Source organism: Harpia harpyja, chromosome 5, assembly GCF_026419915.1.
Source record: "Harpia harpyja isolate bHarHar1 chromosome 5, bHarHar1 primary haplotype, whole genome shotgun sequence".
Lineage (NCBI taxonomy): Eukaryota > Metazoa > Chordata > Aves > Accipitriformes > Accipitridae > Harpia > Harpia harpyja.
In genome coordinates this window covers 79,113,258-79,130,195 of record NC_068944.1, presented here as the reverse complement: position 1 = coordinate 79,130,195, position 16,938 = coordinate 79,113,258, and the positions used below count along the sequence as shown (strand labels likewise).

The following is a 16,938-nucleotide window of genomic DNA, read 5'->3' as shown; positions in this document are numbered from 1 at the left end:
CTTAAAAGCAACGCTGTGTGCTTGCTGCACGCAGGTCTGCTGTAGCTGCAAATCCCAAGGATTGTCCCACAGCGGGCTGGATGACTTCCACATCCCTTCCTCTCCTCCGGCGTCACCGTTGTGTGCTTCACGGCTGAAGCCCGAACCCCACCAAAACCAACCACGCCAAATTTTCAATTTGGCTGTTGCTACCAGTGCCCCTGTATTGTCTTTAGGCAGCATTGAGGAAGAAATCATCACCAGTGTAGTGAGGTCGACCAGCACTTGTTTTTTGGTTCGTTTTGGCGGTTTTTGGCTGGCACTGGATTACTAGCTATTTTGTCAAGCTTGTTTATGGCTTGGGAGTTCAACAGGCTTTTTTTTTTTTTTTTCAATATGTTAAAAGCCTTCTGAGAGCACAGCTCTCTGAAGGCAAAGTCCAAAGTCCAAATAATTGTTCCCATGCCCTGCCTGCCCCCAGGTTGCCCATCCACGCTTGACAGTACACATCTGAGGAAAATAAGGGTGCTTGGGCTGTTTTTCACTTGAGTCATGCACCTCTTCCCAACAGCCCTGACTGTCTGGATACTTCTCCCTTCTTGCCAACTCCAAAGTATCTCCTTTCTGGCCTCAGATCTAAGCTTTCAGATACACCCAGCTGACGTGTGCTCAGAGGAATCCTCGCGGGCACAGGCCACTCCGAAGCTCCCTCGGGAGCCAGCCGTCAGCCCCAAGTCTGGCAGTGAAATATCGGTTTGCAAAGAGCCTTCCATATATATATATGTATACGCACTTAAACCCACATTTCTGAGCGCTACCTTAGGAATCAACAGTCACCACAGCAAACCCAGGAATCTTCCCAAATAGCTCCCTGACACCACCGACACAGTTGGGGGCTGTAAAAGCCAAACAAAATTCCGGGTGAGATCAATGCACAAGCCCTATCCCCGCAGGCGCTGCACGGAGGGGTGCCGGATTACACCACACGCTCTCCGACAAAGGGCAGCCTGCCTCCGCGCCGGGCACCGGACAGCGCAGGCAAAACCACGCTCAGCCAACAGGCACCACGGTAGCGAGGACCGGACGAGCAGGAGATGCGGGGTCAAATGCGGGCACTGGGGCAAGAAGCACCGGACACCGTCGCCAGGAGCGGAAAATAGATTTGCAAAGCCTTCCCCGCCGGAGATGCGTGCGTCTCTGTTAGCAAATATCAGCACCTCCCATTTAAACGGGCAGCAAGTATCTGCTCGGCGCGTTACGGCTCGAGGAAAATAATCTTTGGGCTGGAGCGTTAGCCCTGGACTAACAAACCAACCCACCCCGGTCCCCTGAACTGGCCAAGCAGCCTCCTGCTTCCTCTGCACGTTCTCTAGTACCCGGAGCGGAGCCGAGCCTAATGAAGTGGGACATTGGAACAGCGGCCAGCGATTCAGGTCTGGAGATGCACATGTCCCCAGACCCCTCCGCCTGAAGAGGAGGGAGGCCGAGGCCAGCTCCCGAGCTCGGGGCAGCGGAGCAGTGACCCCAGCATCGGGGCTGCGGCGCAGGTCCCTGCCCAGAGGCAAATGCCCACGCTTCTGGCCGAGGGCCACGCTTCCGAGGCACGCAGACGGGCCGCTCCTCCAGAAGGAGACAAGTTGTTGGTTGAACTATAACCAGGATCCCTGGCTTCCCGGAGGGAAGCCTCTGCCAGCCGAGTCAGCGGAGGGATCCGAGTCACTCAGCGAAGGCAGGGAGGGGAGAGCACGCTGCACTTGCCATCCTTGCGGGAACAGAGAGCCAGGAGGCTGGCGCGCCTTTCGCTGCCTCTCTGGATGCCAAGGCTGGTGGAAGGCGCTGCGGGCAGCCAGGGCACAGCACAAACGGTCCGGGTCATGCCGAGTTTGGGGGGTCCGTGGCGCAAGTCCCCCCGGGACAATGCTGTCCAGAGCGGGAGAGGCAAGGGACGCTGCCAGACCCGGCGAGGTGGTGCAAGACTCCTCTACCTAATCTGGGGCCAGGGAAATACTCAGCCTTATCCGTCCTGGATTTGCAGGCAGGCTGATTCCTGCCTCCGCCGCCTGCTCGAGGAAGCTGTGGGTACCTGGCAGGGAGCCCGCACTGCCAACGGAGCAGTTGGCAGCCCCGCGCAAAGGGAACGTGACGCTGCGGCCGGGCCTCGGGAGGGAAAACGGGATGCAGACAGCACCGCCAAAAGGCAACTTCAACCCCACCGAGCAGGCGCTGTCGGCAGCGGTGAGCTCACACCGCGGCGGCAGCCTCAGCGCGACGCTCTGCCGCGCTGTGCCACGAACACGAGCGTGAGCGCAACCTTTCAGTTCCCAGCAGGATCCTGGACCAGGGCGAAGCGTGGGGTAGAGGCAGACGAGCCCCCCCTCAGCTCCCAGGTTGCCCCGATCGCAGGAGCCTGCTCGGAGAGACGTCAGCTCGCTTTGGAAAGGACGGGCCGTAAGCTGAGCCGCAGCAGAGTGGGCAGACCCAGCACGCAGAGGGGGAAAGCAAATGGAAAAAAAAAAAAAAAAAAAAAGAAAGAAAGAAAGAAAGAAAAGTTTCCACTCATCAGCCGAAAGTTGTTGTGGGTTTCTCGCTCTCTTTGGGTCAGGGACCTGATCGTTTAACTATATTCGGTGATGTCATTCCTTCCAGAAGGAAAAAGCCTTTCCTGCCCCAACTGAGCTGCTTTACAAACGCTTTAAATATCAAGTTTGGGGCAGCCAAAAGACAGAGTAATTTAGCTCTTTTTTTTTTTACGGTTGTATCAGCACCCGTTAATTGGTGGCTTTCCCCTCTGCTCTCCACCAGCCTCGCCTGGACCTCGAGGTCTTCCTAATCCTGACCTGGAGAGAAACCCTCGCCAGGCCAGCCTGCCGGGGACAGTCCCACGCCAAGGGGCTGCGTGGAGCCAGCCCACTTTCCATCCACACGCGCCAGCCCGGCGAGGCCAGGATGAAGCCAGGAGATGGGCGGCAAGGGCCGACCCATCGCCGGCAGCTGCACGGGGAACGGGCTTGCCTGTGCGCCGGCTCCAGCCTTGGTTCCCCCACCCTCCATCACACGCAGCGCATGGAAACTTTCTATTTTGGCTGCAAACGCTAGAAACCCGAGCGAGTGCCCGAGCCGCTCATGGCTGCAGATGTTTCCCCTCCCGGGTGAGCCCTGCCGTCCCGCATGGGCCCCGAGGATGGCCACCGAGCCCCGAAACGCAGGCACGGGGTCGGTCCCGAAACCTCCCACCTCTTTACCAGGGAGCAGGGAAAGATGGCAGGCAGGGGCACGAAGCAAGGCTTGGGCCTCTCCGTCTCCGTCCAGCTGGCACTTAAAGCAGAAAGTGCAGCAGCTGAGGTTTCTACACCAGCCTGTACAATGCCTTTTATTGGGAAATCCATAGGAACTCCAAACGCCCCGGTCAGCGGGGAAGACCACCTTCGGTGGTGGCACTTGACCAAAGACTGGTGGGGTCTGGCTGGAGAGAAGATCGCTGCCAACAGCACTGCAGAGACCTCCCTCCTCTCCTCCGAGCGGGTGGCGACATGGCTCCCCAAAACCACTGTCCTTTGACTTTTGCTGTTTTCGTCCCATCACCTAAGCCTGCTCCGGAGGCTCCCACCGCCCAGCAGCACCAGCTGCCCCTGGGCAGCAGGCAGGGAGCCTCGCCAGGGCGCGTGGCTTAGGGACCAGGCTTTGATCCACAAGGTCCCGAGAGCGTTGGTTTTATTTTAAAACGCTGTAGCTCCAGATGTTCTTGTTATTCACATTAGTATCTGCAAACCTCAATGTTTGCGAAGCCTTTGGCACCACCGGCACCTCATGGCCATGAAATCCACAGGCCAGCGGTGTGTAAGATAATCTGTCCACATGGTGTGCGTGTCCCTCTCCTGCCATTTCAGTTTTAAATCCGATGCCTTTTCATCTTGTCAAATATCCCCCCGTGCTACCTTCTACATCCTGTTATTGTGTCCTCTCAGACTCCGCTTCGCCTCCAAACTACACAAATCTTGTCTTTTCACATCTCTTCATCTGTAGATTCCCCCCAGGCCACCAATTATCCCCACTATCCATCTCTGGAGCTCCTTTTTCTCTCCCTACCTCTTTTCAAAACGGAATAATGGAAATGGGGCATGGCACTGCAGCTGGAGGACCTCACTGACGGGCTGTAACGAAGCTTTCAGTGCTTTCCATCTTGCATCCCATTTCCCACTTCTTCCCGATGCCGAGCACAGCAGCAGACACTTCCACCGCGTACTTTCCAAGAACTTTGTTTCTGTCAGCGACTGATTCCTTGGGAGCCCAGGAAGGCACAAAGGAGCCCGTGCTACCCCTACAGCCAGATCCTTTAGCACAGGTAAATGCGGGTTAGGGCGATCTCTTCGCTGGATTTGAAGCTCTCTCTAAATCTCCCTGCCCTACTCCCTTATCAGCGTATAAAACAACCGCGGCGCATCAGTGTTCCCCGAGATGGAACGGGCACATTTTGGAAAGGACACAGCAACACTAGGATGTGCCTCCCCCTCAACAGAAAAGGGCAGGAAAAGAAAAAGTATTGAATTCAGCAGCAGAAACACTTGCCTGCTGAGCAGCCAGCATGATTTGCGAACCTGCTCTCACGTGCTTCCCCTGGGCAAGCTGGAGCGGGGGGCTCCCCGCCTCGGGGTGCAGTGGTGGTTACGGCGGTGGGCACGGTCTGGGAGCACCAGGCTGGGGCCGGAGCCCCTCCGGGCTCTGCCCCGCAGCACCCGTGAGCTTTTGCAGAGCTGTGAGGGCAGAGAGCGGAGCAAAGGAGCCCCGACCTTCCTCCCGCATCACCGGAGAGAGGCCAAGCCCACCAGGCTGGTGGCAAAGCACCCCTCGGGTCCCTCCTCTCCTGGCTCCGACGTGCTCAGCTCCATCCCGGCGGCGCTGCCGCCCTTCCCGCTCCGAGCCCGAATCCCAGTCTCCTCGCGGCCCTTCCTTTCGCACCTTCGCGGCCGTCAGACGGGGCCGAGCACGCGCGGCTGCCCGGCCAGACACGCTCGCGGGGGAGATTTGCTAAGCGGTTAATGCAGCCGGCGAGTGGGAAGCCTGGAGCATCTGCTGGAGCCAGGCAGGTCGGGAAGCGCACGCACACGCACACACACACACACACACGGAGCGATGAGTTGAAGGAGCTGTCTGCCAGCAGCACATTCTGCAGGATTTTTATTTTTTTTTTTTTTTTTTTTTCTCTCTTGGCTAATCAGCTACTGAAAGAAGAGCTCCCTCAGCCCAGCCAGCCGCTGCACCCCCCCCGCCCGGGTCAGCTGCGCTGCGGAGGAGGGAAGTGGGCTTGGAACAGCCGCCGGCTCACCGAGGAGCACTCAACGCGCCTTCATTCATTATCCACTGACATATGGAATAGTCATTGCGGGAGGAAACAGAACCAAACAAAAGCCCCAAACTGCTTCCTCCCAGCGAGGCCCTGACAGCCTCTGCAGCTCACGGCCATTCATCTCCGAGCGGCCGAGAGGAAGGGATGCTCGGGATGCTCGGCGGCCAGCGCCGAAGGGATCGCCACGGGGGCCTGGCGTGGGGGGACCCGCTCCCCGGCGGCACCGGTACGGCGGCCGGCCCGCCCGCACCGCGGCTCTCGTGCCGCCCGGCGCGGGGACCCTGCCCGCCGGGCACCGGGAAAGGGTCCTGCGTGCGACACGGGCTATCCTACCCGCCCCGGCCCGGCCAGGAAACCGATTTATTTTGTTGTGTCTCTGCTCAGAGCACACGGCAGAGACCGGCCTGGGCGCCCAGCCAGGCTGAGCACCGGCAGCTGCCAAGTGAGCAGGAGCACAGCTAGAAGAAATTTAGTCTGTGCTAAACACAGGGGCATAGCAGGTCTGAGCTATTATTCTTTATTAAAGAGCTCCGAAGCCCACGCACAGGCGGAGGGGAGGACGCGCAAGCTCAGAGCCGGCCGCCGGCGGGTGAGTGACAGCCGGCACAGCGGCAGCGTGCTCCGGGGCATCGGCCGTGCCAGCGGTGGCACCGGATATTTTCCCAAACTGCCGCTGGTTTAGGGAGCAATCCTGTGGGCGCCGCTGGGAACGGAACCATAGGGCAGGCTGTAGGCGCCCCGTTAGAGGTTTGCAGACGAAGCCAGGCAAAGGGGAATTGGGGGAGCACACCGAGCGCTGCACCCAGGGTGCTCCCGGCTGGGGTCTGCGCTGAGCAGCACCCACCAGCGTGACCGGTGGGGAGGACGGCCGGGGAAGGAGCCAAGGGGGACAGGGACGTCTTCCCACAGCAGCGCCCGACTGCTGGAGCTCAATGCTGCTGCTGAACGCCAAGGCGTGAACAAGCACAAGGGGGTTATTGCCTATCAATAACATTTAGAGCTGCTACCATTAAAGATAACAATCAGGTCAGAGATAATTATCACGGAGATAGGTATAGTCCGGGAGCACAAGGCTTAATCTCTACCCAAAGGCTGCCAAATTTCTTGCCTGTTCCCCCAGAGCTCCCGGCAGTGACCAGAGCCCAGGGACAATCTGCTCCTGCAGCTCCGCACCGTGCTCCGGCAGAGCCCCACCACCCCGGCTGCCTGCCCCGACTCACGGACGAAGGCTGGGACCCCCAAATCCGGCAGGAAAGGGGAGTACTCCGGCCACGCCAGCTCCAGCTTTCACGGCTCTCCCCGCTCTGCTCTCGAGATGCCGGTTCGGGCTGTGCCATGCAGCTAACCCCTGGGCTGGGACATCCAGAGGAATCCCATTGCCTCTGGCGGAAGGGTGGATCTGGACCCTCCGCTATCAGGGATCGCAAACCCAGGAGCTGTTCCACCCCAAGCTCACGGTCCCACTGCAAAACAGTGCCATTTGCCGGCTGACTTAGAGGCGGTGAAGCAACACGGCCGTGTGAGGCTGGTGGCACGGTCAGCAGGGGTGGGAGGACGCAGGCGGCACGCTGTGCACCCTCCGAAGCCCAGTTCTGCACCTAGCCACCCCCCAACACACAGCCGGCCCGCGGACCAGCCGCCTCCGGACAAGGGACGAGTGACGGGGGTAACGAAGCAACACCCAGCACCGAAACTGGCTGCCGCGGTTCCCAGCCCGGCCAAGCTGACCAAAACCTCAGGCTGCCGGAGGAGGCCTTGACTCTGTGTACGCGTTGCTCAGCAATAACTAAAACATCACTGTGTTATCAACACTGTTTTCAGCACGAATCCAAACCATAGCCCCATACTAGCTACTGTGAAGAAAATCAGCTCTATCCCAGCCAAAACCAGCACAGCATCGCATTTCATGAAGACTTTAATTAGGATGAGGCTACACATTAACTGGGACGAGGCTGCGATGCAGGCTAGGTCTCAACAGACAATAAAAAATTAAAAAATACAGATCCTATCTGCAGCAAGAAAGGGTTTTCCTGGCCCTGTTCTCGTCCGAGCTGCCCCTGCCTGAACGGGGGGGGATGCTGCCCTCCCCTCCCAGCCACAAAGCAACAGACAAGCGCTGGGCGATGCTCCTCGTGGAGGCGAGCACAAAGCACCCAGTGTGCGCATCCCAGCCGCAGGAAGCAGAAGCATCAGGGTTCTTATGGAAGAGAGATAAATGCAATTACAGAGGGAGGGCAGGGGGCTGGGAACGGGGAACAAGGAACAAAGCCACTGGAAGCTGCTCTGATGTCAACAGGTTCTGAATCAGCGCTCCCCCCACCGGGGCCCTGAAGCAGGACCAGCTGGGGAGAGAGCGACCTTGAATTCCTGCATGAAAGGGTTTTTTTCCTGGGTTATGCTGGAGACATTACACAAGTGTATGTTTTCTATAGTCATATATTTCCCCTCTCTCTAAATCTCTATTCCAGACCAGGGGGCAGGGACTGCCGGCAGCTCCAGCGCTAGCCCAGGTGGGCCTCTAACATCTAACCTTTCGGGCCCTCGCTGGACCAGAAAGACCGGCAGGCACCCAATCCTCCCCCTTCCCCTCCGCTGGGACTGAAACGGGAACAGACGCATCCCTCGAAGCACCAGGAAACGCAAGCCTAGACCCTTTGAACTGTCAGTCTTGCCAAAGAGCTCTCCTGAAGCTGGGTGCGCAGCCAGGAGTCCCGCTCATGACGTCCCTGCTCAGAAAACTCCTGTCCCAAGCCCCGGGTGCCACGCTGTCGTTACTCCCGACATTCCCGCCCGGTACCCACGGCCGTTCCACACCGGCCAGGCACCCCACGCGAGCGAGCTGTCAGAGCTCCTCGTTCAGTGCACTTGCGGTGTGTGGCAGGCACCAGCTGGCTCTTCACCTGCCTGGTCATGCAGGATTTTCTGTGCTCTGTTATTTCTCAGCGGTTAAGGAGGAGACAGCCTGAAATATTCCACCTAACCAGCGCCCAGGAGGCTTCTCCAAGCATTTGTCCAAGTCATGTATGAGGCTACCCAGTACCCTTTCAGGTGAACCTAAATCCCAGCAATAAGGGCCAGATCCAAACGCCCCCACAGCCCTTGGCAATCCCTCCATCCCAACCCCAGTGCTCTACTGAAACAGCTGATTGACGCCAATCGCATTAATTGATTTAGCAGACGATTAAGAAAGGCAACAAAGTTTGTCTGGAACAACCAAACCCTAGGGGCATTTTACTGCCGAGATCCTGCTACCTTCCACGCAAGCGGTTTCCAATCTTTTCCAATGCGCAAAACTCTGAGAGGTCCCCTCCGAGAGCAGGGCAGATCCCTGAACAGCGAACGTAACCCCACGACCCAAAGGCAAGGCTCAGTCACCCTTTAAAGAGCTGAAGAGACCCCCTCTTGACCCTGGGCTGAAAGCTCCAGCTCTGGCTGGGCAAAGACAGTGCTTGTTGTACGACTTCTAGGAAGAGTGGAAGGGAGGCTCTTCCCATACGGGAAGCGCTGTCCTTTCCAAGGTGGATGTGACGTTCCTTTCGGCTGCCCCAGGTGCTCCAAGTGACGCACTCGAGTAACGTACCCTCACCAAGAGTCTGCTTAAGAGCCCTGACTCGGTGCCTCTGGCCTGCTCTGCATTAGCGGCAAAGAGCAGTCCGGGCAATTCCCTTTCAGGGACAACGTTGCTTGACCGTATCCCCTCCCTTCGATATCACACAGAAGCCAACATGGAGAGGGAAATCTATCCATCACCTCTATCTCATATCCGCATATTAAAAAAAAACCAAACAACACGGCAATGGGTCCTACCTCTTCATCTGAGCTGTCTTCTTCATATTCATTCTGAGCAAGCAGACTCTCATCTTCCTTCAATGATGAATCATCTTCCAAGATTTTGCTCTTCCTGGGAGCCCCTTTGGCCTGAAAGACAAAAAAAAATAGCTTAGTAAGATCCTATCATATGAATCTTTGCATTTTTGTGTTCGCTACATCAGAGACCTTGTGCTGGGCAATGAAATCTGAAGCTGCCACTAACATCTAGTCAGCTGCCAGGTCCAAGATCACCACAAAGCACTCCATGCCCCAAACTGGACAGCGCTGTGCAGCACAACCTCTCACCCTTAAATCCTCTGGGACACCACATTGCAGAGGGAAGGAAGGAAGGAAAGCGCTCATTAAGCAGCGTGCTCCTACATTCACTTGGGACTGCAAAGAGAGAAAGTCAATCACCTCTCTTCTGAGGACAGGTTGCCTGAGAAGCTCTCTGGCAGCTGCTTAGCTTGCAAAAGAATTGCATTCTCACTCACTGGGCCCAAAATTATTCTCCCTCTGCAGCTTCCATATGAGAAGAGCAGTGACGAGTGGCGTTCCTCAGGGGCCGGTATTGGGACCGACGCTGTTTAACATCTTTGTCACTGACGTGGACACCGGGATCAAGCGCACCCTCAGCAAGTTTGCCGACGACACCGAGCTGTGTGGGGCGGTCGACACGCTGGAGGGAAGGGATGCCATCCAGAGGGACCTCGGCAGCCTTGAGAGGTGGGACAGTGCGAACCTCATGGAGTTCAACAAGGCCAAGTGCAAGGTCCCGCACATGGGTTGGGGTGATCCCAAGCACAAATACAGGCTGGGCGATGAGTGGATTGAGAGCAGCCCTGAGGAGAAGGACTTGGGGGTGGTGGTTGATGAGAAGCTCAACATGACCCGGCAATGCGTGTTTCCAGCCCAGAAAGCCAAGTGTATCCCGGGCTGCATCCAGAGCAGCGTGGCCAGCAGGTCAAGGGAGGGGATTCTGCCCCTCGGCTCCGCTCTGGTGAGACCCCCCTGGAGCACTGCGTCCAGCTCTGGGGTCCCCAACATAAGACGGACATGGACCTATTGGAGCAGGTCCACAGGAGGGACACGAAGATGATCCAAGGGCTGGAGCACCTCTCCTATGGAGACAGGCTGAGAGAGTTGGGGTTGTTCCGCCTGGAGAAGAGAAGGCTCCAGGGAGACCTTATAGCAGCCTTCCAGTACCTAAAGGGGACTTATAAGAAAGATGGGGACACACTTTTTAGCAGGGCCTGTAGTGACAGGACAAGGGGCAACAGTTTTAAACTGAAAGAGGACAGGGTTAGACTGGACATAAGGAAGAAGTTTTTACGATGAGGGTGGTGATACGCAGAACCAGGTTGCCCAGAGAGGTTGTGGATGCCCCACCACTGGCAGTGTTCAAGGCCAGGTTGGACGAGGCTTTGAGCAACCTGGTCTAGCGGAAGGTGTCCCTGCCCATGGCAGGGGGGTTGGAACTAGATGGTCTTTAAGGTCCCTTCCAACCCAAACCACTCTATGATTCTATGATATCCCAGCCATCTTCCAGAGTTATTCCAAGATTCTCTGTCCCTCTTTTTCCCTGGAGCTCAATGCCACTGAGACCCAGAAAGACACAACCAGGGCAGAGGTTGCAACAACCCAACCTGCAAGAACAAGCAGAACAGGGAAAGGATTTCCCAGCAACACTGCTTCCTCTGAGCATCAGTCAGAACATAAACAGCCAAGGACGAAGTGCCAGTGCGGCTTCAGGCTTAGGATGTAAGGAGCTCATCAGAAACCACCCAAACTCACATCGCAGAAACAGAAAAATTTATGCTGGAAAGGACCTCTGGAGGACCCTAATCCAACCTCCTGCTCAAAGTTAGATCAGGATGCTTGGGATCTTGTCTGGTCAAGTTTTGAGTATTTTCAAGGACAGAGATCTCACCACCTCTCCAGGTCCTGTTCCAGGGCTGCACCACTCCTGTGGGCAAGAACACTCCTTACGTCCAACCAGAATTTTCCTTGCTCCACCCTGTCCCTGTTGCCTCTCATCCCATCCCTAGACATCACAAGAGCCTGGCTCCATCTCCTCTGCGCTCCCTTGTGAAGCTGCAGACACCAATGGGATCACCCTTTGTCCCTTCTCCCGGCTGAAGAAGCCAGCTCGCAGACCCTCCTCGTGTCCCATGCTCCAGCCCCAACCATCTCAGTGCCCTCCGCTAGACTCATTCCTGCCCGTCAGTGTGTTGTACCGGGGAACCCCAAACTGGACCCTGAGCTCGGATGGGTCTCAAGTGCCAAACAGAGGAGAAGGACCCCATCCTTGGCGCTGCCAGCTGTGCCTCTGCCAGTACAGCCCAAGATGTGGTCGGTCGGTGGTGTAGAGGACACGTGCGGACTCCCCGGCTGTCCCCAAGACCCCCAGGTCCTTTCCCCCAGAGCTACTCCCTGGCCGTTCAGCTCCTGCCGGCCCTGCTGCACAGGGTTATTCTGTCCCAGGTGCAGGACTTAACGTTTATCATCCTTGAACTTCACAAGGTGCCTGTCAGCCATCTTCTCCAGCCCGTCAAGGTCTCTCTGCCCTCCAGCAGATCCCCAATAGATCCCAGAGCCTTCTCTCTCAAGTAAGGACAGACCCAGCAGCACCATTCTCTCTACCTGGCAGGACAAGTGCACGGTGCTATCACAAGGGCAGGCTTTTCCCAGCACTGAACTTCAGCAAAGGTCCTGCCTACCGATGGGCTCCACCACGTCTGAACTCAGGACTCCAGAGCTGCCGGACAAAGTGTTTGAGATTGGGTAAAGCACACAACCATCTCGCCTGCGTAATATGAAGTTACTGGTGAGTTTTGGTGTAATGTGCACATTTGGAGCCACTCTGAACCTCTTTGGAAGAGACCTGGGTAGAGAACAGGGCAGGAACAGGCTGCAGACACAGCCCCCAAGGTGGCAAAGTCACTGTGATAAAGAGCCTCCCACCATCACATGTACTTCACACTGTGCCAGATGTGTCCAACTGAGGTTACCCACCAGGAGTGGTGGGACCAACCCCACTCACAAGGAGCTGAATGCAGCCTCTATTGCTCGGGTTATCCCAAATTTTCTCCCAGGCCAGAACCCGCAGCGGGCAGGACACCTGCACTGAAGCGGAGCTTGTCCTGTCACAGGGCCCACGGGCCACACGTTCTGCTCCCGTCAGAGAGACGACGCACGGGGCATGCCTCGGGCAGGAGTTAATTCCCTCCTCAGACACGGGTAATCAGACAGCACTGAGCATCAGACTTCGCCCACTCGCTGACCTGCTGTGTGGGTGCCGAATAAGCTACAGATCCTTCCCTGGAAAAGAGATTCTCTCTCCCCCCGCGCACCACTCGGAGTGGGGGTAGGGGGAGAATGGGGACCCTGGCTAGATCGGGTTTACGGGAGGATTCAGTGAAATAATCGGAAAAACAGCCCCAGAAAACGTCCCTCGCGGGAGCAGTAAAATCCACACAGTGTGTGATCACCTTCTGCTGTACGTACACACCAGCGCAGCTCCCCCGAGCCACAGGGAGAGGGGTGGGAGAGAGCCTGGAAAATACTGGGCCGGCAAGAGGATGAGATTACTGCAAAAACAAAAGGCTTTATTAAAAAATTTTTAAAAAGGGAGATTGGAGATAAGTTTTTTTCCAGGCTTTTGGCGCTACAATGGCTTTGGACTTGAGTTTCCATCTTTCCCTCATTTCCCCCTTTCTCTCCACCGCCACGATGAGACCGGAGAAGGATCCTGCGCCGCAAACGTGGGTTGCTGGTGCTACAAGCTGCCAGTGTCCTTGAGAGTGAAGGCCGTGCCAGGAGGTGGCATGCAGTCACTGCAGCACTCCCGCTCTTACCCCAGTGATGCTCAGGTTCTCGGTCCACGCAGTTAGGGAGAAAAAACAGAGGCCCAAGGGCTCCCCAGGTCCTGGGTTTACTCCGAGAGCTGGCACAAGCCAGGATCTGGCCCAGGCTTCTTGCAGGAGATTCACCCTGGCTGGCACGTCAGCAAACCAGACTCCAGCATCCAGGGATTAGGCATGTCTGTCGGCAAGTTCAAACCCTTCAAGAAAGCTTCGCCAGGAAAATAAGACAGACCTCAGCTAGGACATCAATCACACACCCAGCACCCTATAATACTTGACTAAAGGCCACCTGGGACACAGTGAATGCACACTGAATACTAAAACCATTTTACCAGAAAAGGGTCTGTCTGAACCAGACAGGGCTCTAAAGGGGGTTTCAGGATAAGCAAAAGGTACCAGGAGCAGAGGGGCCAGCAGACCTGGTCGCAGGGGAGTGCGGTCACCGTTCGCTCCTCTTGCAGGCTTATTGGAAACACCTCTCCGCACCTTCCAGGTACGTTTACCTTGACGCACGCAAAGGCTTTTTCCCTGCAGCTGGGTATCGGTCTGCCGGGGTCCCAGCCAGCCGGGCAGGCAGGGACAGGCTGGTCCCCTTCGCTTCGCAGGGGCTGCTTTCGGACTCAGGAATAACGGCGAAGCTTTGCTCCGGCGCCCAGGCAGCCCCGTGCAGAAAGGCTCGTTCCACCAGAGGGCGGCAAGCAATGCCGGACACACCGCAAAACCCTGCAAAACCCCTCAAAACTGCCCTGCCGGCAACCCTCACCCCAGCTGCTGCCAGGGCTCGGGGACGAGGACCGCCTGGCCCCCACCCCGGGCATCCACGGCTAGTGGGGATCCAGGAGTCGGCACCCCCAGACCTCGGCTCAGAGGGGACTCGGGCAGTGCTGAGCATCCCCGACAGCCATCGGCGAGCCCCACTTCTGGCAGTTTTGGTCGCTGGAGGGGAGACCTGGGGCAGCTGGTGGGTTTCAAGAGCAGGCAGGTTTCGACAGCACGGACGGGCCTTGAGAACAGGTTTAGCTGTAACGAGGGGGAAGAAAGATTGAAGCCTCCCACACCAGTGAGACCTGTAACCTCCTCCCTCCCAAATCCACCCCCTGCTCCCCACGTGCGGATCAGCCGGGATTCCTCTACCCCAAACTCCAACAGGTAAATTCAACAGAAGAGTTCAGAGGAACTAGAAAAAAGGATTAATCTAAACTAAACCACAAACTGGAGAGGCACAAAGGAGAGGGAGAATACCACCAGCAGGCTTTGAGGAGAGCCACATCCTCAGAGCCCTCCACTTTACACCATCAAAGAGGCGTGCGGGATGGCAGGCGAACCACGCTTGCTCAGACACAAGCGCCACGCTGCTGAGCTGCACGAGCCTCTCTGCATCTTGGCCAGGCTGAGATAACAGCTTTCCAGCACAGGCAGGGCCAGCTCTCCCCAGTTATGCTGCAAAAAGCACATCACGTACCTGACTGGAAAGAGAGTCTTATGACAGCAAAGATGCTAAGGAGAGGCAATATCTTTAGTTATAAATTAGAGAAAGGAAATACCCTTTCAGGAACACAAGCCCCTCAGGTGTGAAGGAGAAGCAGAACTGAAGAAGGCTTGTCTATCCCAAAGCTCTGCCACATCCTCCAGCTAGATAAACTTGCGTAATAGAAGATACTGCCTCTGCCTACACCAGTCCTGCTTACTTCCTTAAGCTATCGCTGCTATGACATCCATACTAGACAGCCTCGGAAAGACCAGCTAGGCAGGCTATTTAGCGGCTGCCCGGACTAGCTGAATCGGTAAGGGAAGCATCCCCCACTGCATTTGCTAGGCAGTAGAATAAGCATCAGCGCATGTTAACGGCCCAGTTAGATCCTCCTTCTCCTCCTCAAACCAACAGCCACCAGAAGCTGGATTAAAACTTCAGTAGCTCCTTTGGCTCCCCTTCCCCTAAGCAAAACCTGCTTGCCTCCCACCGTAAAGTTCTCAAACTGCTCCCACGCAGTTCCTCCTTGGTTGTGGAGAAAAGATCAGAAACTCCTGGCTTGCAATTTTCCAGCAGGAAGGGAGAAAGGTCCCTGCTGTCCCAGCGATTCCCAGCTACAGCGGAGCAGAATCTCCTCGGTGGAGCTGCAGAGGCAGGAAAGCTGGAGGGAGGGGGTGCACCAGCTGGGTGCTGCTGCTGCAAAGACAGAGTTGGTTTTATGAGCAGCTGGGTAGGTGAGGGGGAGGACGGGCAGCAGCAAGACCAGACGTGCCAGTCAGGGCTGGGGCGAACAGGTAACAGACCCTAATGTGGAAGCAGCCCTAGAGCAGACGGGTGTGGGAGCTGTGGCAACAGCACTTATGTGGGCTCAAAGCAACTGTCCCTCATGTTCAGAAGAGGGGCTGCCAGGTTTCTCTCTCAGCTTTACCAGATGCCGGGATGTGCACACAAGGAGTGAGAGAATCTTGCTCCTCGGTGCCAAGCCCCGACCTTGCTAAGATCATATGGTCAGGGTGGGGAAAAGCAAGCAACCACCACACACGCGTCATCTCTTCCTTTGCTAAAGCAAGATGGTTCTTGGGCCTAATACTGTCAAGTTGCTCTGCTCACCCTGTGAGGCAAAACAACTAAATCCTCAGTTTTACACATGGAAAAACGATACCTAAGGGAGCAGCAGTGATCTAGCTTGCAACAGGGCTAGAAACGGGATTCCCAAACTCACAGCCCTGCGAGCTACAGTGTACTCGCGTGGGCTGTTCTCCAGGACCTGTCCTCCACCTCCCCTCAACACACGTGAACACCAACCTGCAGCAACTCCAGCTGTTCCACTGCCTCTACACCAACTGCTGCTGATTTAGGGACAAACAACATGCTAGGCTTGTGAAGAAAGCTAAGATGAAGCCACATAATTCCTTCTGATGAGCAGGGTCTCGGGTCCCAAGAAGCCCGTCAGACCGGCTGAGCCTTGTGGCAGTTTAAGGGCTTAAAACACGTGTTTACCTCATTACCAGCTGTTGCATTTTAAGAGGTTTCCCTTCTCAGGCAACCTCTTGCAAGCGACAAGATGCAAGACAGCATCTCAAGCAATTGCAGCCCACTGCTAAGCGAACGTCTGTGCACACCTCAGGTTTGAGCTTAGATGTAAGAAGATCCAAATCAAGACCTTCCGAACAAGAGCGGTAAAGCGGCTTCTACCAGGGCCAGGACAAAGCACCTTGCTCAGCCAGCCTCGTGGAACCAGGGCTATGTAACTGAGCCTGTGCAAGCAGCTATCTGAACAGCAGCCTGTACCTGGAACATGCCTGCTGCTGGGAACACAGGAGGAACTCACGTGGATCCTCCCTGTAGGACAAATTGGGTGACATCGGGCCAACAATGATAGCAGGTCCCTATCGCAGTCGGAGACAAAGCGATCTTTCCACAGCCCGGTGCCTTTGGCAGAGTGGACGTTGTCTCGTTTCCACCAGGTCAAGTCTTCTTCCGCTAACCGCTCCAAAACCAGGAGACAGAACCTTGGAGGCCACGTCACCCGCAGTGCTTTGAAGAAGTCGGCTGCTATTAACCTTCTCTTGTCACCTGGCTCTACACATCACTGTCTTCTAGTACCGACGTGCTGCTCAGCCAGCCTGTTGTATCTCTGTAAGACGTATTGCTGCGAGAGCTGAAGGCCTGAGGATGGGGAGAGGTAACTCATGCTAAGACTGTCAGTGCAAGTAACAAGCCCGAAATTTTCACCCTGTGGGCAAACATCAATTTTGTTCCATTCCATGGGGCTGACAGAACTGCTAACAGCACAAAAAACCGAAGCCTGCCATGGGAAGAGTCTCGCTCGCATACCAGACTCGAGAACTAACACATCTCAAGACAGAGACAGCTTGCCGGAGTACCAGGCAAACTCAGCAGGTTTGCTGTTTATTGCTTCGGCTTTCCTTTGCAGAGCTTTTGTCCGGAGGATGTCGTGCCGTGTG

The 16,938-nt window shown here is 56.3% G+C and overlaps 1 protein-coding gene across 1 annotated transcript in view; it reads right to left on the bottom strand.

Moving 5' to 3' along the window:
• Positions 1 to 16,938, bottom strand: part of BOP1 (BOP1 ribosomal biogenesis factor) — a 68,556-nt gene that overhangs the window by 43,546 nt on the left and 8,072 nt on the right. The window contains exon 3 of the mRNA XM_052787917.1: positions 9,131 to 9,241. Coding sequence (XP_052643877.1) covers positions 9,131 to 9,241 — 111 coding nt within the window. The remainder of the gene's footprint in view (positions 1 to 9,130; positions 9,242 to 16,938) is intronic.